Source organism: Phodopus roborovskii, unplaced genomic scaffold, assembly GCF_943737965.1.
Source record: "Phodopus roborovskii unplaced genomic scaffold, PHOROB, whole genome shotgun sequence".
NCBI lineage: Eukaryota > Metazoa > Chordata > Mammalia > Rodentia > Cricetidae > Phodopus > Phodopus roborovskii.
Window position 1 is genome coordinate 11,831,993 of NW_026126409.1, and position 26,664 is coordinate 11,858,656.

The 26,664-nt window shown below is 44.7% G+C and overlaps 1 protein-coding gene across 1 annotated transcript in view; it reads right to left on the reverse strand.

Moving 5' to 3' along the window:
• Tubgcp3 (tubulin gamma complex associated protein 3) overlaps positions 1-26,664 on the reverse strand; it is a 54,062-nt gene that overhangs the window by 11,401 nt on the left and 15,997 nt on the right. Inside the window, exons 7-17 of the mRNA XM_051181999.1 lie at positions 25,078-25,196; positions 24,440-24,565; positions 21,476-21,544; positions 21,008-21,140; positions 19,593-19,759; positions 12,896-13,006; positions 12,500-12,608; positions 11,297-11,486; positions 9,419-9,554; positions 8,543-8,611; positions 4,177-4,312 (exon numbers count right to left, since the gene is read on the reverse strand). Of these exons, the coding sequence (XP_051037956.1) occupies positions 4,177-4,312; positions 8,543-8,611; positions 9,419-9,554; positions 11,297-11,486; positions 12,500-12,608; positions 12,896-13,006; positions 19,593-19,759; positions 21,008-21,140; positions 21,476-21,544; positions 24,440-24,565; positions 25,078-25,196 (1,365 nt within the window). The remainder of the gene's footprint in view (positions 1-4,176; positions 4,313-8,542; positions 8,612-9,418; positions 9,555-11,296; positions 11,487-12,499; positions 12,609-12,895; positions 13,007-19,592; positions 19,760-21,007; positions 21,141-21,475; positions 21,545-24,439; positions 24,566-25,077; positions 25,197-26,664) is intronic.

The window sequence follows — 26,664 nt, forward strand, 5'->3', positions numbered from 1 at the left end:
ATTTGTGCACTTTGAGCACATTCTGCAATAGTCTCTAGGCTGTGTGATCCAGTTGGAAAAGCAATTTGTATGCACTTTCACCCCAGTGCTCAAATCCTGCCCACAAGACCTGCATGACTGGGGCCATGTCGAACAATGCTTACAATTCACTATGTGACAGACACAGGTTCTCAACCTGTCACTTCTAGTGAAGGAGATAATTCTTCTATAGTGGCGACTGACAGTGAGGTCACTGGCTGCTGGAAAATGGGGTCGAGAACATAACCTCCAGGGGCGTGAGTGCAATCAGTGACCCTCATGGTTGTCCTTCCTGGTCAAGGAGTCACACTACTCTGCCAGCAGCTGGGAGGCTCTGAGGAATGTGGACTTTCCTCAAAGGTACAGCATAGTCCTTTATACCTGAAAACATACCTTGTACCTGCTTTCCCTTGGCTCTATCCAGGACCCTGAAAATGCATACAAACTACATGCTTAGAAGTATGTTTTATGACTGGCCCAGGAGAACCTGTCAACATTGTGAGAGTAGTCTCAGTGTAACACAGCACTGAGGTGCAATGAATGTACACCTGTACCTCACCAGGTTAACACCCAGTTTTACAAACAAAGTGAGGCATGTCTATCAGGGGGCTGGAGAGATGGCTTGGCAGTTAAAGGCACTTCCTGTTCTTGCAGAGAACTTGGGTTCTTTCTCAGTACCCACATAACAGCTCACAACTGTCAGTAATGTATCAGGAGACCCAACACTCTCTTCCCGCTCTGAAGATACCAGGTACACGTGGTGCACAGACACTGATGCAGACGAATACAAATCTTTTTAATGACCATCCTTCCCTTCTGCTTACGCAGACACTAGACAGATTTATTCCTGGTGGTCCACTGCCCTCTAGAGGCTACTCAAAGATCTTCAGTGTGAGCTGAATCAGCCCCTCTGGGACCCAGGCATCCCCAAGCACTCCTGCAGCAGGGACACCTTACCACCCTAAGTCCAAGATTTCTTTTTTAAGAAATATCCTAAAGCAGTTTCAACACAGCTTCAAAATATCCTCCCCAACTCATACTTCCCATGGCTCTGCTCTGTTTAAGGTGGCTCAATCAAACACTTGGGAATATAAGACATTTTAGGAACCAGCATTTTTCTCCATGTCTTGTGTTCAACACCCAGCTGCCCTTGTGCCCCTCCTAACATCATTCAGTGTGTGTGAATTACAGGCAAGTGTCACCAGGACAACACTCACTGTTGAGCTCAAGTTGGATGCTGTTCTGAGGATTTCTCTGCAAATTTAAACCCTGCAACTATAGCCAGTCAAACCCAAGGCAGGTACAGAGAGTTGTCTCGACGTTGGTTACAGGGCTCTTCTCTTCACTAACATCAAGTTACCCACACAAGTTTTGAAGAGGAAGACATCTAAGGTACCATCTTTGTACGATGTACCACTGTCAAATACATCACCACAAAGAAAACAGCTGCCAAGCCCAGTGCCCTGGGCTTGTATGACACATTGGTCTGTAGCCCCAAATCACTTCTCAGCACCTGCCCATCTCCCTACAATGATTAGTGACACACACTGTTCTATCTACACCTCAGGCCATCTTTCCAAAGGCAACTGACCATGGCTGTGGAGGACACACATGAAGGCAATGCATCCCTTGATGGCTGCAGCTCGGCAGCTTCAGACACACCCTGAAAAGTGAAGACAGAGGAGCAATGCTTACTTCAGAAGTGATAAAATGTGGTTAAGGGAAAACTAGCAGATGAACACAGAAAGCTAGCCATTGGCTTCCCATGGCTTCTCAACAGACCATGAGCTGTCTCAGCCTCCCCAACTTTGTCTGCAAATGAGGCTGTGACACAGGAGGAGGCACCCATTCCCACCTCCTGTCCCCAAAGCTTCCTATCATGCAGTGACCAGAAAACTGTCATGTGCATCTCCTTCCAGGTTCCTCCATGGCTTCTGTGTTGAAAGAGACTTGGGTTCCTCTGCGGGCCTTCCATCTTTGATTTATTCAGCTTGCTGTTGACTCATTTTCTCCAAGCCTTCCATTTTTGCCTTCCAATAAACTTGAGAGTCAACCCTAAGTAGAGACATGCGATCTCTTCCCTTGCACAGCCTTGAACTGCTCTCCCCTGGAGGGAAGGACATGTGATAAGGAGCTCTCCACAATGCCTCCTGAGAGACTATGTGACTGACTGGTGACTGATGTGCCTAAAAGGGTGCCTCCAGGGCAGGGCATGGCGTCACTGCAGACACCATCCAGCAGGAGCAGTCCTACTCAGCAGTCAGAAAGGACAGAGAGAAGCAGAATGCTACCACTCTAGTCCAGGGGTAATGTGGTGCATCATACACACTAATTTCAAACAGAAATGCTACTACATCTCTCTAGATTGGTTTTTTATTATTTTATGATAAATTAGTATTTGTTTTATTATTGTATGAGTATTTTGCCTCCATGTATGCATATGCACCATAGGCATGCTGGTGCCGGAGGCTGTCAGAAGAGGACATTGGACACTCTGGGACTGGAGTAATAATTGGTTGTGACCATCATGTGAGTGCTGGGGAATTGAACCTTGGTCCTCAGCAAGAACAACAAGTACTCTAAACCACTGCTAACTCTCTAGCCACTTACTTACATTTCTTTTTTTTTTTTTTTCTTTTCTTTCTTTTTTTTTTTAACTCACATTTTTTAAGCTCACAGAGTTCTACTATCTTACACATAACAGACCACAGTGCCACCAACCAGTGTGCTTCGTCGCCATCCTACCAGAGGATCAACACTAAAAGCCCAACGTCTAAACATCATTTTATATCGCTGTGAGTAGGTAAACAGCTTAAACAAAAGAAAATACAATTGCAGGATCAGACTTGGGGGAGACATACCTTAGCTCTACACAAAGACACTGTGTTCTTCCTCCTAGAGGAACTAACACGCCAGTTTTTTGTGAGAGAGAAGGCTGTGAAGAAGACAAGCTCATCCACCATACTGCCAGTTTCATTACGTGAAACAAGAAACAAGAAACTAGCTGCATTCCTTTTACTTGCTTCTCAGCCATCAATGACTATACAGTAGTGTTGCGACCCTGGTAAAGGCCACTCTTTCTTTAACCACCCTAGCTTGGGAGGCCACCACTGCCTGCAGTCTGCTGAAGCCATCACTGTCTGGACCTTTGGGAGCCATCTAGAGTCACCCTACAACCACAGCAGTGATGAGGAACCCTCTTCCTTCAAACAACTGCTGTTTTATTTATAATGACTTATTTTACTCATCCAAGAGCAGATTCGGTTTAGTTCTGTAGAGAGGCTTATGAAATGTTTTCATAATCGATTTTAACATAATGAACTCAAAATTATTCACAATTGAAGTAATTCAATATTGTAACATTAACAAAATCTTGACTAAATGCCGAAGTGTCTTAACTATAGTCCTAAATTATAAAATGTAAAACATGTCCACATCCTGGATTACGGTCAAAATAAAAATTAACACCTCAACGAGAATATAATTAAAGTACTAAGTGAATCTTAAATAAATCAAGGACCTATTGAAAGGGTTTCCTTCCTTGAAAATCAGTGATTAAAAATTAAAACTAGGTAGCCAGGCGGTGGTGGCGCGCACCCCTCTAATCTCAGCACTCAGGAGGCAGAGGCAGGCAGATATCTGTGAGTTCAAGGCCAGCCTGGTGTACAAAGCTACACAGATAAATCCTGTCTCAAAAAACAAAACAACAACAACAACAAAAATTAAAACTAGGGGCTGGAAAGGTTTGGTGGTGAAGAGCGCTGTCTGTTCTTTCAGAGAATTGGGTTAAACAACCAGGACCCACATAGCAGCTCAAAACTGTCTGCGATGCCAATTCCAGGGGATCCAACATCTTCCTCTGACCTGTGTGTGTACCAAGCACACACATAGACTCGGGCATTCATAATTTTTATTATTATTTTAATTAAACTATACCCATGAACATTAGTGGGAAAACAAATGTGATTTTAAAATAAACTTCACAGTATGGAAAAAATCCGCTGTGACTTACTTTTTTCTCTTACTCTCTAATGAAGTCAAGACACAATATCCAAATAACTCACCGCACAAGTCCCTGTGGTACACTTTCTCTAGCACTGGACTGCTTACTGTCACCAGACTGGTAGTGTGGCAGTGCAGACTTAGCCCTGCCTTTACCTGGCATGTTCCTCAGAAGTTTCGCATTGCACATGTGTCCTTTCCGTATGTCAGTGAGGATGTACTCCATGCGCTTGGCCCTCCACAGGAAGTTAAACACTCTCAGGTAGTGGCTCATGCACTCTCGTGTGAACACCTACAGAGACAAAAGACAGGTCGCAGCTCTTATGGGAAGGATCTCTGAGTGCAGGCCCTGGCCTTCCCACCGTCAGCACACACAGGACTCAGCACACTCTGAATGGTACACAGGAAGGAGAATGGTACACTTCTGAGGAGGCACACTAGAACAACAGCCACCTGCTTCCGTATAGGCCAGGCAGCATCAGGCATGTTTACAACAGCCCTACAGCTGGAGGCACAGGGGTGAAGGAGGTATGGCTGGAAGACAGCTCACCAGGACTTTCTCCCCCACTCTGGTTTCTCTGTCCTGGAACTCCCTTGTAGACCAGGCTGGCTTTGAACTCAAGAGACCCACCTGCTTTTGCTCCCACTTGCTGAGATTAAAGGTGTGCAACACCACGCCCAGCTTCATATTTTTTCCAATTATTTTGTTTTTTAATTTTATTTTATTTTCAATTTTTTTTATGCTTTGCCTACATGTGTGTCTGTGCACCATGTGCATGCCTGGTACCCTTAGAGGCCAGAAAAAGACATTGGATTCCCCTGGGACTATAACTACAGATAGTAGGGAGCCACTGTATGGGTGCTAGGAGTAGAATGTGGGTCCCCTGGAAGCAGCAAGTGTTCTTAACCAGTAGGTCAACTTTTTAGCCATATCTCACCAAGACTTTACACCCAGCCCATATCAGTCCAAACTTGGATCCTTGACTGTAAACCCCAACTTCTGAGAGACACAGACAAAGGGGTCACTTGCTTTAGTGACAAATGTAGAGGCAGGCCCCGCAGCATCTCCACCCCAAGGTCCTCATCACAGGTCACCGCTTCCAGCCCTCCTCCTGTTATCCCTCTTGTTCTGGCTAGGTTTCACAAATAAAAACCCAGGCTGTCCAGTCATACCTGAACATCAGGTAAGCCACATGGAATTTAGTTCATGTAAGCATCACCAGGGGAAGCATATACATGCACCCTCGGTCACAGCTGCCCGCACCGACTTTGCACAGAACATGCCTTCAGCATGGGAACAAGGCTACAATCTGCTCTGAAGGAACTCTGATCTCCAAAACATCTTGAGTTGTCCATGTCTGTCATCTGCGCTTTTCATGGGACCTGGGGGTGCTCGGCCTACCTTTTCATCTCACCACTGGTCTATCTATACTCCATGCCAGTGTCTCCTCACACTTGTTCCTTACACTTTAGCATGGAACTCTGACTGTAGGCCAGCTTGTGCTCTTCTGTGTACCTCACACATCTATGTCACAGGTACCTGCCTATCCATTACCCCCAACGCCACTCAATGGCAGGCTCTGGATGATGATGATGATGGAGGAGGAGGACAAGCAAACAACTACACACAGGACTGACTGAAAACTGCTCTTAAGTAATCCCAAAATCAAATCCATGTGTCTGGGGGATTATCTGTGTACCACTTCTTTCCTGCACTATTAATTATTATCACTCTATGATAACAGAAACTAAGCATGACCCATGTAGATGCCACGAGTCAATTACTGGATTCTTATCCATGTACATGATACACCATAGACCGGGCTTTGAAGTACCATATTCTCATTGATTTTAAATTTCAGTTAAGCCATAATCTTTCATGTACTGACTATGTGAGAGGATGACATTTACTGCTTTGACCTGGAAGCAAGTGTCACATACAGCAGTTTTACCATCTGGCTACTTTGCTCACCTAAGGGAGACTATAGTCCAGAGATACGGCAAGCTCCAGACTCCTCATTTGCAGAGACCTTACTAGTGAGCTAGTCTCCATCCTGCTCAGTGTGGGAAGAGCAGCCCTGATGGATGATGCCCTGTTCTCAGACTCCCTCACCAGCAGGCGCTAGCACACAGCATGGCCGCAAGGCCTCCAAATCAGTCTTCTGCTGCTGGAATCAAGATGCAGCGGCCTCACCACACTTAAATCTGGATGGACTTTACCACAAATAATTTGAGGCTCACGAGAAGCAAGATCAACCAGAAATAACTTCCCACAGTTAATGAGCTGGATTTAGCTAATGTGTTCTTCAGTAACCTGGGTTGTGAATTGCACAATGTCCCAAATTAGACTTATCCAAAAATTTCACTGACATTTTATATCTTAGAATTAGTAGAAGCTAACATTGCTATTATACAAGATATAATTATATGATTGCTACAAGATATATTCCTACTATAATTAAATTCTGTTCAAAAATGACAGTCTCAATTAATGAGAATAGAATGGAAACAGGTAACACACAAATTAGCCAAAGGAAAAGCAGGGAAAAATAACTGTATTTATAAAATAGGCTTCCTTTTATCGTTCGTGTTTTTCTTCTCACATGTGTGTATTATGGGTGCATGTGCATGCAGATGTCTTCAGTTGTTCTCTATCTATTATTGAGACAGCCTATTATTTGAACCCAGAGCTCACTAATTCAGCTAGTCCAGCCCATCAGCTCATCCTGGGGATCTCCTGTTTGTTTTCTGTGCACCAGGGTTGCAGGAGGGCTGCCATGTCCACTCAGCATGAGAGCAGGAGACCTGAACTACAGTCATCAAGCTAGTACAGCAAACACTGAAGTCGCTGAGCTGAGCCATTTTTCCTGGCCCCTCCTTGAATATCAGTAACTTCTGTATACAATTAAATCTGACAAACAAACACTTGTGCTTGTTTGTGTAATAATATGCCCATAGTTATGACAAGTGATAAAATTTCACCACCCTGACAGAAACACCAAAAGTCATGCAGGGGAGAAACCCCTACACTCCATTCCTGGCTGAGCTATCAAACAACCCTAGAGTCCTGTCTTCTTTCTCCATCTGGCAGCCCAGGCTGTTATCACAACCAACTCAGCTGGCCTACAAATTCATATCTGTAGGCCAGACAGGGCTGTCACAGATGTGTCATTAAAATAAAGCTGTGGTATAAACTGTTTTTTTTTTTTTTTTTTCTGCAGTCCTCCTAAAGCTGTACTTAAAACCTGAGTTTTAGCTATACACAGCACTGGATGTAACTCTGACAAGCCATCTGATATGACACACCTAGACCACACTAGGCCTACCTCCTCACCACAGCACTTTCACTTTCTTAACAATCAGTGCAATTATCTTTACTATGGCACCTCTGGCTCTGGGGCCTGGGATGGAACTCAGGACCTTACTCACATATGCTAGGCAAGTGCTCTATCCCAAGCCTCATTATTGCATCTTCATGCATGAAAATACATAAGGCACTAACAAGGCAGATAATATGAAATCCTAAATAATTTAATGAAATACCACACATTTTACACATTAACCACTACGCAGGATACAAGCCAAGGAGAAAGGCCTCTCTGAATATGGTGGAAGATTAAATTTAACAGCAACTGTGTGTGTAAACTCTGACTGGATCAAAGTCAAATATGAGGATCATGAGTCAAAGAACCCTTCCCTCCCCAGTAGCTCTCAGTCCACAGTGGGCATGAGACATGTGGCATTCTGTGAGTGTGGCTTCCATGGAATCATCACAGCAAGAATGTGACTTATCCCACAGAAGGAACAGTCATGAGGCCAACTCTGCAGCAACCATTAGAGATGGGATTTTAGAGCTCAATCAGACTATGCTTAACAAAATGTCCCAATAATAAAAAGGATTGCAACTTCCCCAACATTTCAGATGCAGAAATTAGTAAGTATCAGAGGTTCTGTGGTCAGAGGGCTTTACTCAATCCTGAAGGAAGGCAGTTTAGCACAGATATGTGACATGTGAAGACAACCCCTCTAGCCAAGTTTCTGGGATGTGGCAGGAGACAAGGTCCATCCTTCTCCACACATGAGTGCAAGAACCACAAACAATGCAACCGCTATCAACTCATCAGCTTAAATGAACACAAAATATCAAGTTTCACCTAAGTAGGAAAAATATGGTTCCCTGAAAAATATACTTTATGCTTCTTTTCAAATTATCCTAAATTAGTTGCTACAGTCTAAGAATAATGGTGTAAAATGAACAATTCATTTACTAAGCACTTGCTGAAACCTGTGACAGAACAAATGATATTTCTAAGAATTCTTATAATAATTGAGCATTTCAGCTCTCATTAATAATTATCTGAAACACAGTCCTGGCTTAAGCAACTCATTCGGTGGGCACATCCTAACAGCACAATTACTTTGAATCTTAGTTTTTAGAAAAGGAAGTCAGTTTGAAACAGTAAAATGCCCAGCAATTCAAACAGTTGTGAACATTACACACAAGTACACAGAATGATCTTACAGTGGCAATTGGTCCATCAACATGGTAATCCAGGCTGAAGACATCCCATCCCGTGTCACCTGGAGAGACCTAAAGCAATAAAACAACCAATAATGAATTGTTCTTCTCACTGAAGAACCTGTTAATTGCTCAAAGAACAGATGGTAAAACAATGTACAGGCTTCAACCCAGTAAGTGCTCTACATTGTGGGCTAGCAGAGATCTGCCTCCTCCTGGGTGCATGCATCTACAGAACTGAGAAGCATTGAGGCACATCACATGTGTCCTGCAGACACTCAGACATGTTCACAGTTCAGAATATTTTTAGGACAGAACTACACTGCCTCCTATCAGTCTCAAAGACTCAAAAAGCTGTATTTAAAAAAAAAAAAAAAACCAGTGGGCTCTACCATGCTGCAACCCACCAGCCAGTGAAGAACTGTGTGCACAACCTCAACTCCAGGCACAGCCCTTCTGCTGTCCCACCTCCACCAACGTACTGAGTTGCAGGTGTGGCCCCAGCTGCTGACCGTGAGCATCACCTCCAATGGACTATTAGATGTGGCACACTTTGCTAAGCATCTGTGACGTCCCCGTGCCCTGTGGGACTGTTTCATGCACAGCATCCAACTTGGGAGCTGTGCCCTTAATAAGATAATGTGATTTAAGGAAAGGAACTTGGCTCTTCTAATACAGGACAGAACATAGCCAGAATGTTTAGTTTGCAGGAATGACCAGTCTTGTGCCTGATACAATAGGAAGACACTGGGTCTCAGCTGCTCCCAGCAGCCCCACATGTCCCCAGCAGCCTCATGTGCCTCCAGTAGCCCACGTGTCCCCGGCAGCCCCACGTGCCCCCCCAAGGCAGCCCCACGTGTCCCCAGCACCTGCACATACCTCCAGCAGCCTCACATCTAGCCTCTTGAGGATCTCCGGGCTGTCAAACTGGGCATTGGTAGCTCTAACGGCCGTTTCAAGAATCCCCGTCAAGTTATGCTGATACAAGGTCGTTGCTGGGCGAACAAGTTCTGGTCTTAAGAAATATGTTTAAAATTAAAGTTATTGTTCTCTGAATTTTTAAAACAATAAGAATTAAAAAGTAGAAGTTCAAAAACTGAAAAGGCAGGTGGGATAGATAAAGGTAGTTATAAAAGCATTATGGTGTTCCCAGCAACTGTCCTGTGTGTGGTCTCAGGTAGGTTAGATGTCCTTTAAAGAGCTCCAAAACCCTGCGTGTGCCCACTGTAAAGACAACAAAGACAGCCACCCTGAGCACATATACCATGATTTGAAATGTTTTACTGTCTGCTGAGTGCATCTTTCTCCTACCTCTGGGCTTAGCATCTATTAAAATACCTTTAAAAAACTCTAACTTTTTCATAGAAAAAAAAAAAAAAAAAAGCCCTGCATACAGGGCTGTAGAAAGCACATTCTTCAAAATATTAAAAATTATTCCTGGCCTACAAGTAGGATTATTATAATTTCCTGAAAAGACCCAATGCCTACACAAGTACAGATCACATGGTTCCGAAGGGCCCACCACCATGCTTCATTGGTAAGCGCTGTGCCTCCAAACATGCAGCACCACTCATCTGGTTATGAGATGGTGAGTGTCTCAGGTGTGCTTGTGCAGTGTTGGGTAGAGAGAGACAAGAGGACAGCAGGAGAGACAGATGGTTCTCCCTTTACACTTAAATCACACCTCTCAGAGCGAACACTGCAGTCGGATGACACTCCAGGAAGGGTAGACAGAGCCCTGGGGAAGAGGAAGAGGGGACCTGCAATGCTCTCCAGACCTCTAACTATGCTGCCTGGCTAGGCTGCCTGCACATGTGTCCTCTCTGCATGCCCCACACTCTGTGCACTTCCACAGGCTCCTAGAGAACATCTTCTTCAACAGCTCCTCTCACACACTCTCTAACTCCCTGGGAAAGCTCCCTCACTTCTGGTGTGGAAATGCTCTGCTGTAAGTGGGACTGTCCAGCATCCACACCAGCCAGTGGCCCGCCCTACTCAGGGTTCCAGGTCAACGCCACCATACAAACTTGCCAGGTGACTAGATGGGACAGCTGGGGACTGGACCTCCAGGGAAGTCAGATAAAGCTAACCTTGAGGTCACAGGGCCAAAGCATGAGCTTCTTTAGCACAGGTAAGGTATTCTTTGTCCCCAGAGGAAAGTTTAACTGTGTATCCTAAAGGGAACACTTATTCATACACAACAAGTGACAACACCCTTCAAATGTCTCAATGAAAACACTGTGCTGCTGTGACCACACTGACCATATGTGGCCCACTCATCATCAGCCCTGTCTGGAGCTCTGAGCAGCACCAGGCATGGCTACTCCACAACAGGAAGAAGACCACAGGAAACACAGTGAGAAGACAATGCTTTGTCAAGCTGCACAAAACATGTGACCTAAAAGGTCAATTTAAAATATGTATTTATCAAATTAACTTCAAACTGAAGACACAGCTAAATGTGACTATTGCCTGACTCCACCCACTCAGGGACAGTGCTCATGTCAGAGTACTCACGGGGACATGAGGCTTCCCCATGAACTCAGCAAGACACACATCTGACGGTCTACTGACAACCGATGAAAAGAGTAAAGGATTTAACCCCACGAGAAAATGTATCTATGTAGTTTGTTTTAAACACAGACTTTATAAGAATTCAACTCATTTCCTCCTGATATCACTCATTCCTTTAAAGAAAAATCGTCCGGTCTCTATCATGTTTAAAGATACTGCATACTGCAAAGATGAGTTTCTCACTTTAGCAGATCCATTAGGTGCCTTATGAAGTCTCCTTGGCCAAGAAGCAGGTACCGCCGCATGGCCTGCATGTGTTCCAGCAAGCTGTACTTCTTATTGAGGACATCCAGTAAGTATTTGCTGGTCTCAAAATAAGCAGCATCAATTTTCCCTTGAAATGTATTTTCTAAGTCTGTGAATAAATCTTCAGCTGTAGAAAGCAATAGGGAAAGGTACACATCCATGTGTAACATGAACTTTAACAAAGGAACAGTAAAGGTGTACATGGGACCAGAGCCAAGCCATCAGTGTAGACCCCACCCAGGCACAGTCTGACTCCAGGAGACCATGACACCTCTTGTATGTTCTAAGCATGATGGAAAGGTTTTAACTCCAGTACTCATCCTCCATCTCTTAAACACATCTATCTCAGTTATCTCCCTTCCCCCCTGAGCCGACTCTGGATCCCATCTCTCTCCCACGACCACCCCAGAGGACACATTAATGAAGTCTTCACACAAGGCACTTGGGTGAGATACTGTGGCTCTCAGGAACTATACAGGCTGTCTCCTGACCTCAGAAACACTTATCATAGACTGGCCTTGCCCTCCGCCATCATGGAGAGAGTCAGGTGCTCCTCAAACCTCTAAATGCTGCCCCAGCCTTCGGCTGAAGTTCATTTCCAATACAGTAGAATCTAGATGGCAAGATGGCAGAAGAATCTAGATGGCAAGAGGGGAAACTGGACGTAAACTGTAAGGTAAACTTGGAGGCTGAGGCAGGCAGCAAGTGAGAAAAGGGGGAGCAGATTTCTACCAGTTGATGAGGGGACCTTTAAAATGCAGGCAGAAATTGACCTCTGAAGACCCTGAGTCATGAGGCTAAACTGCCTTCCCATCTGCTGTATTTATTTGCATTTTATCCTTACGGGGGATAAAAAAGCAATGAAAGTTACTAAGGAGGAAGTGGTTAACTCTACTCCAATGCCACCATGTAACTCCATATTTGAAAAAAACTGAACATCCACATAGCAAAAGATTATTTCATAATGTACATATATATTCTATATGAACGTACTTTAGTAAGCTGGGTGATCTACAGATGCTACAGAGTATCGTCACCACCAGGGTCTCTATCATTGTCTCATACCCCACCTCACATCACCATCACAATGACAAGTCACCATCCCCAGCCCTTCCACCACCACCATCCAATTAGCCATACCATCACGGGGTGACTCTGCAGTCTTGGTCACAGCTATCATTTTTGTAGTTGGTGTCTGATCGTGACAAACTTGGTGCAAGAAATTTATTGACTTTCCTATCAAAAGGACCTAAAAAGGAAAATAAGCTATGATCACCTTTATATAAGTCAGTGATCTAAACATTTCTAACATTTACACATTACATAATGATTTAAAAACATAGGACATGAGTACTGGATCTGTACCAAGTGAGTTGAGTTCTATGAGCTAAAAAAAAAAAAAAAACCACACACACATAGATATTAGCAAATACAAAACTTCTTTACCTGAAAATTAGTTTCCGTCACATAGTTATCATAAGCATTCTGAGTAATAACAAATCAACAATGGCAAAGTGTCTTCCATCCCAGCCCTACCTTTCTAGACTGGTCCATCGTAATGAAGGAAGGGATCATCGATTTCCTCAATGTGTACTTGTCATGCCACAGTCGGTCAGTCTTAACGGTTGGATCTGATGCCACAAAAAACTAAGAGAGAGCACTATGCATTAGAAACATGTGAAAAATATTAATTACCAGTAACAAAAGAAATTATTATAAAGTTATTCTATAAGTAAGTTCTTCAGACACTAGGAAATCACAGCACACACACAACCACTGACAGCAATGCCCACAGCACACACACGGCCACCCACAGCACATACACAGCACATACACGGCCACCCACAGCAACACCCACAGCTCACAGGACTGAACAGTCAAGGGGCACCAGAGGAAGAGACTTCCTCGTGTCACAATTCTTCTCTCCCTCCCTCACTACATCCCAAAAGGAAAAAGATCCAGCTACCATTGCTCCAGTTTATCTAACTACAAAAAGGTCACTTCCCCTTCAGCCATGAGGCTTAGGACCATTACTCAGATCCTACCAACTCAACATCTGGAAGCAAAGCTGATGGGTGAGGGGTGCTCACTCTGTATGTATGATGTCACACACACCTCCACAGCCTGTGGAGATAGCACCCCCAACAGCAGGGTACCCTGCATTCTGCACCCTTAGCTAAATGAAGTTTAGCACACTCCACAGTGTTAATTCCCTTTGGTGTTTTCCTCCTGTGAACTGTCTTTTCTATCCAGACTACCTTCCTATTTTGACTTTTATTGGTATATAGATTCTTCACACATTAGACATTCAAAATTGGGAATTATTGCATATTACATATTCAACTTTCCAAAGTTAACCATTAGCCGGTTTTGCAGCATGTTCCATGTTTTTTGTTTGCTCTATTCTGTTTGTTGTTGTTATCATTGTTTATTGTTGTTGTTGTTACAGCTTTGGGTTTCCCAACTCTCATACAATCATTCCATTTCCAGGTTACAGAAATAACCCTCAATGTATATTTACCATTTTATTTTCATTATTTCATATTATTTCTATCATTAGTTATTCTAAATAAAATAGTATCTTTTATTGATAAAATCTTTTTGATTGAAGTATGTTATACTTCTAATATACTATTAAAATGTCAGAGGCTATCTGGGGTAGTGATGCATGTCTTTAATGCTAGCAATTGGGAGACAGGCAGATCTCTGCAAGTATCAAGGCTAGCCTGATCTAAATAGTAAGATCCTGTCTCAAAAATAAATAAACAAATAAATAATTCCAAGCTTGAAACTATCAGATTTATTAGTTCTAACAGTAGACAATCACACAATTGATAATAAAGCCAGTTTTGTTGGGAAAATGCCAAAAAAGCAAGTGACTATGTTAATGATCCATAATGATCATGTAACCACTAAAATTAAAGTTTCTTACTAATTGTCACAGATCTCTAAGAACTTGAGGAAGAGCACTAAATCTTTCCAGGAAAAACTGCTAGTCAGGATTTCAAAGAACATTTTAAGAACTTGGTGAAGAATAATTTAATGTCAGAAAGTGATACTCATTATCTACTTCTAAGAAAAAATTATGCCACGATACACAGTCCAGCTGAAACTGAATAAACACAAATATTACCACTCATGAGCAGATTGCTAACAAAATGATAACTTTCCCTGCACAAATAATGTATAAATCAGAAAAATAAGTAATTGATATCAGCTAAGCTTTCTGTTATTTGGAATATTTTACATAGCATCATTCTCTCAGAACAGTTTCTCTTCTGTAGAAATCTTCACTGACAAGCTGTAGAACCATCAGTGATGTAGGCCAAGTTTTGTAGGCCAAGTTATGGATGGTGGCGTGCTTGTGACCTCAGGGAAAAGATCATCTGTTTCCAACTAACTAATCTCTCTTACACCTCTTTACTGGGGGAATATGCACTCTACTCTGATGAGGTTACCATGTAACACTTATTGAATTAACCCTCACAGAAACAAGAAAACACAAACTCACCATGAGCATCTCTCCGGTTACCATCTCCAGGCTATGACTGCCCTTTGGCTTGCCATTCAACAGATTAGATTAATTGCATATAAATTGTATTTCTCCGTTATTCACTTAAACACAAGAGCTAGTTTTTATAGACAGCACATCAATTTATCCCGATAGCTGGAGTGCAGCTGGGTTTCTATCAGTGTGAACAATAAGAAATTTTAATTTAAACCATAAAAAAAAACCCTCCCAGACAATTCAGTCATCTTTGGAAGTCATGAACACACTGCTTCATCTAGGCACAGGAGCGTGCACACTCTACGAGCAGCTAGTAGTGAGCACAAAGGGTATGCTCATCTTTAGAACAGAATGAGCTCTGTGAGACATATATGGTGGCAGAAGAAAGAACCAAGGTCAGAATATAATTGCAATAAGCCTTCATTATATTGATGTATTTTTCCTTCAAGGTCCTTTAATTTCTACCATTATGTCAAACACAGAACAAATCTAGGAAAAAAAAATAATAAAATGTTCATTGTACCCTGATTTCTCATTAACTGCTAGACAAAATGTGCACTCCTACCGCAAAATCAAGAGCAAAGGGGAGATTTTCTTAACCATACAGCTTAGTTCCTAGGAATCATACATATCAGCTCAGACCACAGAAGTTCCCACACCAACGTGGCTGCTACAGCAACCAGGATTCCAGCTTAGTGCTCAGGAGCTCATAGCACTTTCAAAGGGGGCACAATTCAGCCAGCCTCCTTGGGTCACAAAGGTCAGGGACCAGGCAAATTCTCAAAGGGCACCAGATGGGAGCCTCCTTGGCTAAATTTATCCCTAAGTATTCTATGTGCTTGATATGAATGGAGCTGTTTTATTTCCCGTTTGCAGCATTTACTGAGTATAGAGAAACACAGGTGATTTTGTCACTGATTAATCAGACATGGGTGTGCCCCCTTTCCAGCTTCCTTGCATGCTAAGAACATGTCATCTGCAATGGGGTAAGTTTATTTCTTCCTTTTTTTTCCTACCCGACTAGATTCTTCTTCATTCCTTTCCTGCTAGCATGCGGCAGGTGCCGAGTAGAGGTGGCAATGGTGGCTACCTTGTCTTGGTTCTCATCCAGGGAGAAGGTGGATGGCCTCTCAACAGTCACAGCATTAGCTGTCACTGCCGCCACCCCCCCCACCAAAAAAAAAAAAGGGTCCTTTCTGGTCAAGGCCTCAGTATTTATCACCAAATTGTGCTGAATGTCACCAATGATTCTCTAGCACCAACAGAGTACACTGTGTTCCCATACTCTTACCGTAGTTGGTAAACTGGTAGATTATGGCTCACACCTGTGTTAATGGGATAAATCCCCTTGATTTACCAGACAGAATTTTCAATATGCTCTTGAATGTTGCTTCCTGGTATTTAGTGGAGGCTTTCCACATGTATAGTCCTAAGAGATGTAGTCAAGTATTTGTCTTGTGTGGTGCTACAGTGACCTCATAAAACAGACTTCGCGTTCCTTCCTACTGCACTTCCTGAAGTTCGAGAAGGCCTGGTATGAATCTGTAGCGAACTCACTCAATAAGCATCTCATCAGGCCTTTCCCTGGGTATTTTCTCCATCACTGACAGACCCACTGACCCGCTGGAGGTCCGAGCACATTCTGGCTCCCTCGTGACTCAGCCTAGGCAATTCTGCAATCTGGGAACTCTCCTGGGTCACTTAAGAGGCATCTCTCCTTTCTCCATTTCTGCATGAGACTTTCACTGGCTACATAGTCCCCATGACCTTACTGCACGAGCCCGCCACCTTCTGGCCGTCCCGTAGAAAGGCAGCTGCTAAGCTCCTTGCAGGCTGCTGTGTAGACTGTTTCTTCTCTGGCTCCCAGCAGTTCTATTATAACATGCCTCTATGGACCTGCTCATCAACTAAACACAGCACAGGCTCAAGCTGTCTTTTCCCTTCCTGTCTGTTAACTGGCCAGCCTCATCTCATTTTCAGCCAGTGAATGTGTCTCTTCTCTCTGCTCAAGTCTAATGTAGAGCTATCTTAGACTGTTTGCTGCTGTGACGATAACACAGCTTAAGAAAGGCAGGGTTTTCCTGGTCATGGTTCAGATGTTACGTACGCAGTGACGGGCAACATGCAGAGCAGTGAATGTCACCCTCACTGGCTTTCTTTTGTCAAGTCTGGGCCCCCAGCCCACCTCTGGGGTGCTGCTGCTCACACCCTACTAACTAGTCCTGGCTGGGCCCTTCTTCCCAAACATACCCAGGTAGCTGTGCTTCATTCAGCCGACACTTCTCAGGCCGCTCAGGCTGACTATCAACACTGACCACAACAGTCAGGCATTTTTCAGCTCACATTCTACTTGACTCCTTTCCAGTTTCTCTTTGCCAGGATCTGCAACCCATATGATGACTGGACATGGCCTTCCCTCTGTAGATAGTCCATAAACTACATGAAATCAATGGCTCACACACAGCCACTAAGTCAGTACTTGAAGAAATCCAATTTCACAATTGAATTATAACTCACTTTGGCCATGCTGAGGAAGAATTAGCCCATGCAGGGACTAAAGAGGCAAAAGCCTCAAATTTTTATTATGTAATTCTCTAAGTTACTGACTTTGTATGGTAAACCTATTATTTGAAGTTAAAAATAATCTTCCCAAAAGTGACTTAAAACTTAAATGAAAACTATAAAGTTCACCACACGATGAAAGGCATCAGGGACCTATACTCAGCACACAGAATGACCTGGCCAGGCCCAAACTTCATGCAGATCTAGGAGAGAGGGAGCGCTGAGTGCAGTGATCGAGCTGCAGTCACAGCTCAGTGAATGCAGGGACAACGACGCTGCACCTAGCCTCAGAGGGAACTGTGGCCCGTCAGTCATCACGCACAACAAAAGGGACAAGGCAAATAGAGCACCAGGGTCAGAGGGTCACCTGGGCAAAGGAACTATCAGACAAACAAGTAGGGACCTTGGACTTGCATGTGCCCAGTGTAAATTTGGGGGTTATACACTATCATTAAACTGTAAAATCTTCAGTGTGAGGAGGTGTGCAAAGACAGATGAGCCAATGCAGTAACATGCTACATCTCAGGTTACCCTGGGGAAGCACCCAGGGGATGCTTACAGAACTCATGAGACTTTTCTAGAAATTTTAAATTAAGTCAAAAGAAAAACATGAAAAAAATAAAACCTTTATCATGGGACAAGAACTGAGGTTATGTTTGTTGAGCGACAAGTTAAAACAATTCTACTATACTCAATAGACAAAGATACTCAGTAACTTATAAACCTGGGCCAGAGAGATGGTTCAATGGGTGAAGTAAAACAACAAAGCCAAGGTTGGGGACAAGGGGCTGAAGAGAGCAGGTATACCAATGGCAGAGGACAAAAGTTTGACTCTCACCACCCATACTGGGTGGCTCACAACTTCCTGTAACCCCAGCTCCAGGGGAGCCAAAGCCCTCTCCTAGACTCTAGGCGCACCGTCCTTAAAAACACACACACACACACACACACACCACACAAAATTTAAAACAAGACAAGTTTCCTTCTTTTTCTTTACCTTACAGTCTTGTGCATATTCCCTCCCACCCACATCCTCACCCTTTTCTCTCTCATTAGAAAAAAATGGGCATCTAGAAAATAATAATAAAGGACCTGGGAGGAGTTGAGGGAGGGGGCCATAATCACTGTATTTTATGAAAAAAGTAGATAAATAACAATACCATTAAAAACAAACAAACAAAATCTGGGGGTAGAGGCACACACTTATAAACTGAGTACTGGAAACAGAGACAGGCCGACTCCTGGGGCATGCTAGAGGGAAGGTCGAAGTCAACTGAAGAACAATACGTGAGACTAACTTCCGGCTCACAAACACACACGCATTCATGCACACATGTACATACACACAAACACTCAAACTTTAAAGTCTTGCTCACATCCCCAGCTGCCAGGCACCTGCAGAAGACAACCCCCAGTGTATACCGTGCTACACCACAGTAGATCAGTGTCTGTACTGCACATTTCAGAAATTCAGAAAGAAGCCCAGGGATATAGGTTAGTGGGGGGGACATTTGCCTAGCAAGCATGTGGCCTGGATTCAACCTCCCCTGCCCCAAGAAATACCTCTCCTACACCCACTTCTATGGCAAACATTGGGGTTTTCATGATGAATGCTGTATTTGGCATGGCATCTATGCATGTTTTAACCTCTTAGCATATGTTAATTAACACATGATACTTTTATCGGGCTTCTGTCTTTCCATTTCTTAGTGCTACCAACAACACTTTTGAGTGTGATCTCCCTAGCCCTGTTCTCCAACAACTGCAAAGTCCTCTGGTGTTTGCTGCATGGATCTGCATGTTGCATCACACCACAACTACTTGTATTTCGAAAGGAAAGTAAGTACAAATGAATTAGCTTCATTCAAATCATCAACACCACAGCTGACCAAGCTTATACAATGACCACTTTAAGAGATAGCTACCATAAGCTGTGTCCCTGGGCCCCACGGAGACCAGGCCGTACCCTGGTCAGTCAGCTAGTGAGCCTAGACATGCATATCCACCTTGCTGAGCTTCCAGCTCTGAGACTGGGAGAACAGCTTTCCACTAAACCATCTATCTGTGCAGATCACAAAGGACAGTGCCAACTGTGAATGGCTTCAACTGAGGGGCACACACAGTCCTGTTCAGAGGAAATGATAGCCCAGTCTTGGTGCTCACTTCATGGTAAGTGTCCTCCAGCTCCCCGTCATATATCCACCGGTAGAGGAAGCTCAGCACAGGGTGAGACACCAGGCTCAGAATGTGCTGCACCAGGGACTTCATGTAGGGGTCTCCCGTCTTTGTGTACGCATGAACAGCAGAGGCCAGCTCACCCCCTTTCCGTCCTAAGGGAGTGAGGGAAAAAAAAACACACACACACAGAAATAAACACCCAAATTTGAATTTATGGCACAAGCCAATCATATAGCACTAACCAAAGACAGAAAGTAGCAGAGACAAGAGTGCATCTATCTGCTTCCCTCAGTCAGTAAGGGCTCCTTATGTTCAGCAACAACAGCAGCATGCAATGCAGTGGCCCAGGCATCAAGATTTAGTTTCTGCCTGTGTACTCACTAGAGAAGGAGTCGGCCCAGGAGTTTTTCAGTTGTAAAAGTGACCAAGAGTGACCAGCTGCCCAGTCTAGACACCTGAGATTCACATTTCACACTGCAATTTAGTATACACCTAAATATCCATGAAACGCAAAGAGTCTAAGAACCAATAATGAAAAGATGTGGGGGTGTGGCACGCACACTTGGGGTGTGGCACACAAGGCCCAAGCCCCTGCCAGTGGCTGACACTACCCAGCAGGACCCCGTGGAAGGCGCACAGGTGGCAGAATGGCCTCCAGCAATGTGGGCACAGTTGTCAGTGCTGTATCAGAAGCTGGGGCTTTTACATGGCCTTTGGTCTTACACAGACCACTCGGGTGTGCAAGCGGAGGGGCTGATGACCAGACACCTGGGAACCCAAGAGCAATTCTTACAGCAACATCTGCCAAAGACCAAACAGGATGGACAAGACTGATGCAGGACAGCTGAGGAACTTCAGAGGCTGACTGCCTGCTGAAGGTGAAGAACCCAGAGGGACGAGGGACAAGGGACAAGGGACGATGACCAGGACCAGAGGTCTGCTATGACGAAGGATGGAGGAGTGGTTTGTTGTGTCCACTTCTCACTGACTCACAGAATTACCAGGAAGTGAGGAAGGCTACCCATGGACAGTTTGTGGTGAACTTGGACTCAGGTCCTGGGCAACTTGGTGGGTGACAGCAGCAGCAGACAGCCCAGAGCATGAGGAAGCAGAGAAGGCTCGAGGTAAGCAAGCGTGCAGGCAGGAGCACAGGCAGGCCCTGGCATGCAGCCCACAGAGCTGCCTCTCATCACCAGATGCGCCTCCTTCTCAGTTTCATCAAAGTGGCAGCACCTCAAGCTAGTAAGCACACAGGTACCAGGCAGCTTTCCTGTGAGCCTGTATCTATTATCTGTGCTCATGGAGCATAGCCTCAAGCAGAGCAGACTTGCAGGCCCCTCCCACAAACAAGTCTTGCACTAAAGTATGTCTAGAGGCACAGAATAGAGAACTCCGAAGACCTTGGCAGTAATCTACCAGCGCAGCGAGGGTCTTTAGTCTTATTTTGGGGTCATATGTCCAAACCAGGAGGCGTCGCAGTGTGAGGCTACTCTCTAGTCCAAAATTCACACCCTGATCGTCCTCCAGCTGGAGCTAAAAGACAACAGGGAAAGGTTAAATAGCAGTAACCGAGTACATCCCATCAGCCCTTAACCTACACAAAGTGAAAACAAGGCCATACCTATTCTAACAATAAAGACAACGGTCCCTTTGTAAAACTATAGCACTTCCAGGCTACATACAATTAAGACTTCATATGATAGACAGGACCCTGAAATGAGCAATTATTTGACTCTAGAATGCAGTGAACAAATCTTGTATTATGGAAGTGGTTACTCTTGTATATGTATGAAGTAACAGAATCCACTCCACAGTATCGATTTCCTAACTCTTGAGAACTTGAAGGATTACAAAGGACGCACACTTACCTGGGAGTGCAGCACAGAGAGGAGCCTGTAGTATTCTTTGAGCTCCTGATGCAAGGCAGCAGTAAAGCTCTGTGTGAGGAGAATAAAGCACAGTTAAAGCATGATCATGCACACACAATGGCTCACTCTGAGAGGAGACACCTTCCCATGGAGCTCTGAGGAACTGAAACCCTGGACCTGCAGCGTCTATTTCAATAACAAAAAGCACAAACCTTGCATGAGTGAAATGGAGATGTGGCAGGCAGGTTTTCATGAAACTGAAAGTGTGGTGTCTTTAGAGGGTGGCCCTTTAAGACGGGGGTCTTTCTAAGTTTCAGTTACAGTAATTTCCTTGAATGCTCTTCTAAGATTGGGAACTTGTAGCAGCCCCACTTCTGACATGTCTTAGTGCCCTTCCCAGTGCACTGAACACCTCTCTGCATCTCCAGCCTGAACTGAATGCACACTCTCAGAAGTAGTCAAGAAGAGCCCCACTGGCCTACAGTCCAATGATAACCTCTTGGCATGAACCCAAAGCTAAAAACAGAACACACAGCCCAAAGTCTGCTTTGCAGGACAAGCTACCACAAACACACCAGCAAAGGCTAAACCCAGTCCCCTTTAAATAAATATGCAGCTCCATGGATTCCCACATACTTTAATGAAATGCACAAAGTCATAAAATATGGGCTTATTTTACCACACAAAAGAGAACATAAAATGCACATTTTAATCTAAAAGTTTCCCCAATGTTCACAGAGACAGCAATGTGGAATTTGTTCAGGCCCATCATTACAATCTACAAAACTGCCACCCCAGCCTCCAAGAGAGCAGAACCACAAATTTATGTATGGTTAAAAAATACAAAATAAATAGTTTATCAACTGATCAAGAGCCCAAGTTGCAGTATGCCATAGAGAATGAAAACCTGCAGACTACACAGCTCAAATTACAGGTGGCTCCACATCCAAACATCCATATGGCAGGGTTCCATGAGCGCAGTCATCTCTAACAGCCAGGGAGAGTGAGGGGCTACCTGGGCTGGGCTGCCTGAGCTTGCTAGAGAGAAGCAGCACTAAGCACTGTACTGGGAGCCAGTATCTCCTTCTGCAGAATTCTGCTTCATCTGGAGTATAAGATGGGCTCTGCTGAGGCCTCGGAGAAAGTGTGCACAGGAACTACCCAGGACAACAAGCACTGAGACACCTCAACAGGGATGCAGATCACCCCAACAACAGCACTCAACAAGTCTGATTCGGCCAGCATAACTTCTTAACTTCAACAGCGGGGAAACAAGATGGAAAGTCTCCAGCACAGGAATTACATGCACCTGCCTGCCCCCATCAGAGCACTTCAGGGTGAGCTTGGGTAATACACTTCTGCTTCTGCAGAATCAATGAATGAATACCACCCTGCTAATTTTAGATAAGAGAACAGGATTTAAATACTGTAACATTCTTATGACACTACAATAGTGATAAAGTAAGACACACATCTGACAAGCCATCAATACCAGAATGTATAAAAGTGAAAAACCCTCAAAAGTCTGATTTTTAAAGTATAGAATTGGACATTCCTCAAAAGACACAGACAATGGGTACACGGAAAAAACATTCAACACCACTAATCGTCAGGGAAATCCAGATCAAAACCTGAGAAACAGCCTGACTCCAGGAAGAGCAGCCATTATCAGGGGATGAGGAGGAGGGGAATCTGGCACACTGCTGGAGGGCAGGTGTGATCATCCTTTATTAGGGAATGAGGAGTGGGAGGCCAGCACACTGCTGGGGGGAGGGGGTGCTGCATCAGCTATGCAGAAATTTCTCAAATAACTAAAAAGCAGAACTTCCAGATGCCAGCAGCCCACCACAAGGCCTATGTCCAAAGGCCACAGAGTCAGTACGCTGAGGGAAGAGCTGTGCTGTGTCCATTGCTGCAGCATTATCCACAACGGCTACAACACGGAAACATGGCCAATGAGTTCCACTCAGCCAGAAAGAAGGTATTGTACTGTCATGGCAGACAGAATGCCTGGGTGAAGTAAGTAAAGGCTCTGGCCCCAGCTAGGCTGGCTTTTAACATCAGCCCTCAGAAAGGAAGAAGGGCAATGGCCAGCTGGCCAATTCTCTGGACAGTAGGCCAAAGTACAAGAGGAAACTCATGAGCTCGGAACCAGCAGCTAACTATGCATTCTTTCCCCACCTTCCTATTACAGAAAGGAACTAGGAGAATGGACAAAATCTGTGCAGTGATAGACTGTCAAATGTGAACCCACATTTCATCTCTGAGATCCCACTTCAACATCACACTCCTGACCACCAGCCATACTTGCCTGTACACTCCAGACCACCAGCCACACCACCCCTGCCATGATTCTGGCTACCAGCCATGCTGCCCTGATATGCTCCTGGCTACCAGCCAAACTCCAATACCGCCTATGTGACCCTCAGTAAATTTCTGTAGCTATCACTGGCAGCACTACTGCCTAAGAATGCACCCGAGAGCAAAGGCACACACCACTAAACCTCTTCAGGAGACTGGGGCTTTGGAAGAACTCCCACCCTCAATTTTATATCTGCTGTTCCCAAGATCCGGTAATCAGGGGGAAAAGTGGCTGCTTCAAGTGACATGCTGCTCCATCAGTGGCCCGGCCATGGACATCCAATCAGTGATAGCAGCACGTCCCCACTTCCACAGCTGTATCACTAAAAATGTGGGGCTTCTGAAGATCTGGTCATATTCCCAGGGCCTGTCCTTATCCTCCAAGGTGGCAGGGAAGGCAGCAGCTCTCCCACTTCCAAGTCCCTACTCCTCCCAAGCTCTTTCCTCTGACCTCCATCTGCCACCCCAGCAGCTCCCAGGGTCTCTATTCTCAGTGCAGCCTGACTGACAGCATCGTCAGTCACCACAGACACTTTCCTCAAGAAGAGCCTGCCCATGATTTTCACACTCAAACCTTCAGTAGACTAACAACGATGAACATACCTGACCTACAAGTCCAAAAGAGCGGTCCAGACTCCTCTGGTCGGTGTACTTTCTGATTTTGTTATGTAACCATCCCAGCTCAGCAAGCCGGACTGACATGTCCCTCAAAGGTTTACTTATGTTTGCCTGAAAAGCAGACACAGCAGAAGTCAAACTCAAGAGAACTCAGGAGAACACAGGAGCGCATTATCAGTCCCAGGTGCCTGCTCTCATCATCTGACCCTAACCACCCAGCACAGGGAATTTATAAGCAACTAGACCACCAAGGGGAAGAAAGCATGGCAGCAGAGAACCGAGTGAGGGGACACCAGGCTCCTGCTGTGTCACCCTGTGGAATCTCATACTGGGACACGTGCCCATTAGGGACCTTGACAATCCTCAGAAACACTGGGAGCGATGACTCTTGTCCAGGACAGGACACCACACTGGCCTCTACCCTCAGTGGACTCATGAGGAAAAGCAAATACTGCCAAAGAAGGCCCATGACAGATCACATCAGCCACAAATAGGCAAGGCAAGAAGCCAAATCCAGCTGTACTACTCGTTTGGTGCCACATCTGCCAAGCCCCAGTAATGCCAGTCAGTAAGAAGCTCGGTATCTGACTCTTTGAACATGGCAGGCGTGGTTCTCACCATACCTTTCCTTCCACTTTGTAACAGTTTTCAGTGTTGCTCATTTTGATATATTTGCCATCAATGCCCTGAAACACGTAGAGAATGTCTCTCACAAGAGCTGCTTCGGTAACTTCCAACGTGCCTGCAAAATTATTTTTAAAAGACAGTAAGGAACACTGTCCATGTAAAATGAGTTACATGACTGATTAACTGTGTGTCATACATTTGTTCCCAGACCACATATTCCGACTCTACGGAGGTGTGAATATAAGTGAGCTCAAGAAGCAAGAGAAATTTGAGACAGAAAGGCATGGACTTTCTGAGAGGGGCAGGGTTCCTGCAGTATCCCCTCTGAGGTCTCTGAAGACAAGCTTCCCTATGACCACCAGACAGGGAGTAATCCCACGACAGGGGTAAGGTAATAAATACCAGCTTACGGCAAAGGTGACCTTCCTAACACCATCAGAAATGGAGATCATGGCTCAGAAAGTCTTCTGAACAAATGTCACAATAAACTTAGGGTGTTGGCCAAAAACGAGGGCTAGGAGGAAGTGCAACACCCAGAAACCCAGGATGCCGAGGGGACAGTCAGTACTCAGAGGCGCCACACTGAGTGTAGCCTGGGCACATCCTTCTTGGCTGTGGGCAAGACTGCTGCCACCACCCATCAAGTTAACAGTGACCTTCAAAGCTCACAAGGCACTCTGCCCATTTCTACCTGTGGTTCTGTTACTGTGAAGCAGCTAAGAACCACTATGAGCCATGGCTTCCTGTTTTCTTTCTCCTCTGTCCACCTTGACATGGACGGGGTAAACTTTCCTAGCAAGTACGCCAGACTCATTGAATCTTCTCAGGAGACCTTCGTTGTCCTTAAGGGCTACCTTCATCTCACTCCTTGAAGTCCACCCTGACAGAGGCACAGCCCTCCCTCCTCTGTGGTTGACTTCACTGCATCTATCTATCTATCTATCTATCTATCTATCTATCTATCTATCTATCATCTATCTATCTATCTATCATCTATCGATCATCTATCATCTACCTATCATCTATATATTATCTATCTATCCATCCATCAATCATCTACCAATCTATCTGTCATCTATCAATCATCTATCTATCCATCTATATATCCATTTATCTACCTATCATCTATCTATCTATCATCTATCTATCCATCTATCTAACCACCAACTTTTAACCTATTTGTAAGCAGCATGAACTACTCATACTGGAATTATTTTTAAAACTATCACTGAAATTAAGTATGTATGTCATCAACAAGTACACCTGGGTCACAGCAGCCACACTCTAACTGTCCCTACCTACCCCACTGCTCCTTCTTATTCTCATCTATTTCTTCCAAGTCCACTGTAGCTGTGTGGGGAGCACAGGTCTGCAGGCTGAGGACAGGGCACTGGGTAGGATAATGTGGTTGAGAAGGTGGCATGTGAGTTCTCTATGGGACAGCTGCCAAGGGCAAAGGCTTTCATATCCCTTGATTACAAGTGACACTACCCCCCTCCTCCATGGTTGTCCTGACAAAAAGGAAGCAGCAGCCACAACCTCAGGATCAGCATACCATGAATCTTCAGTACTCGTAACTCCAC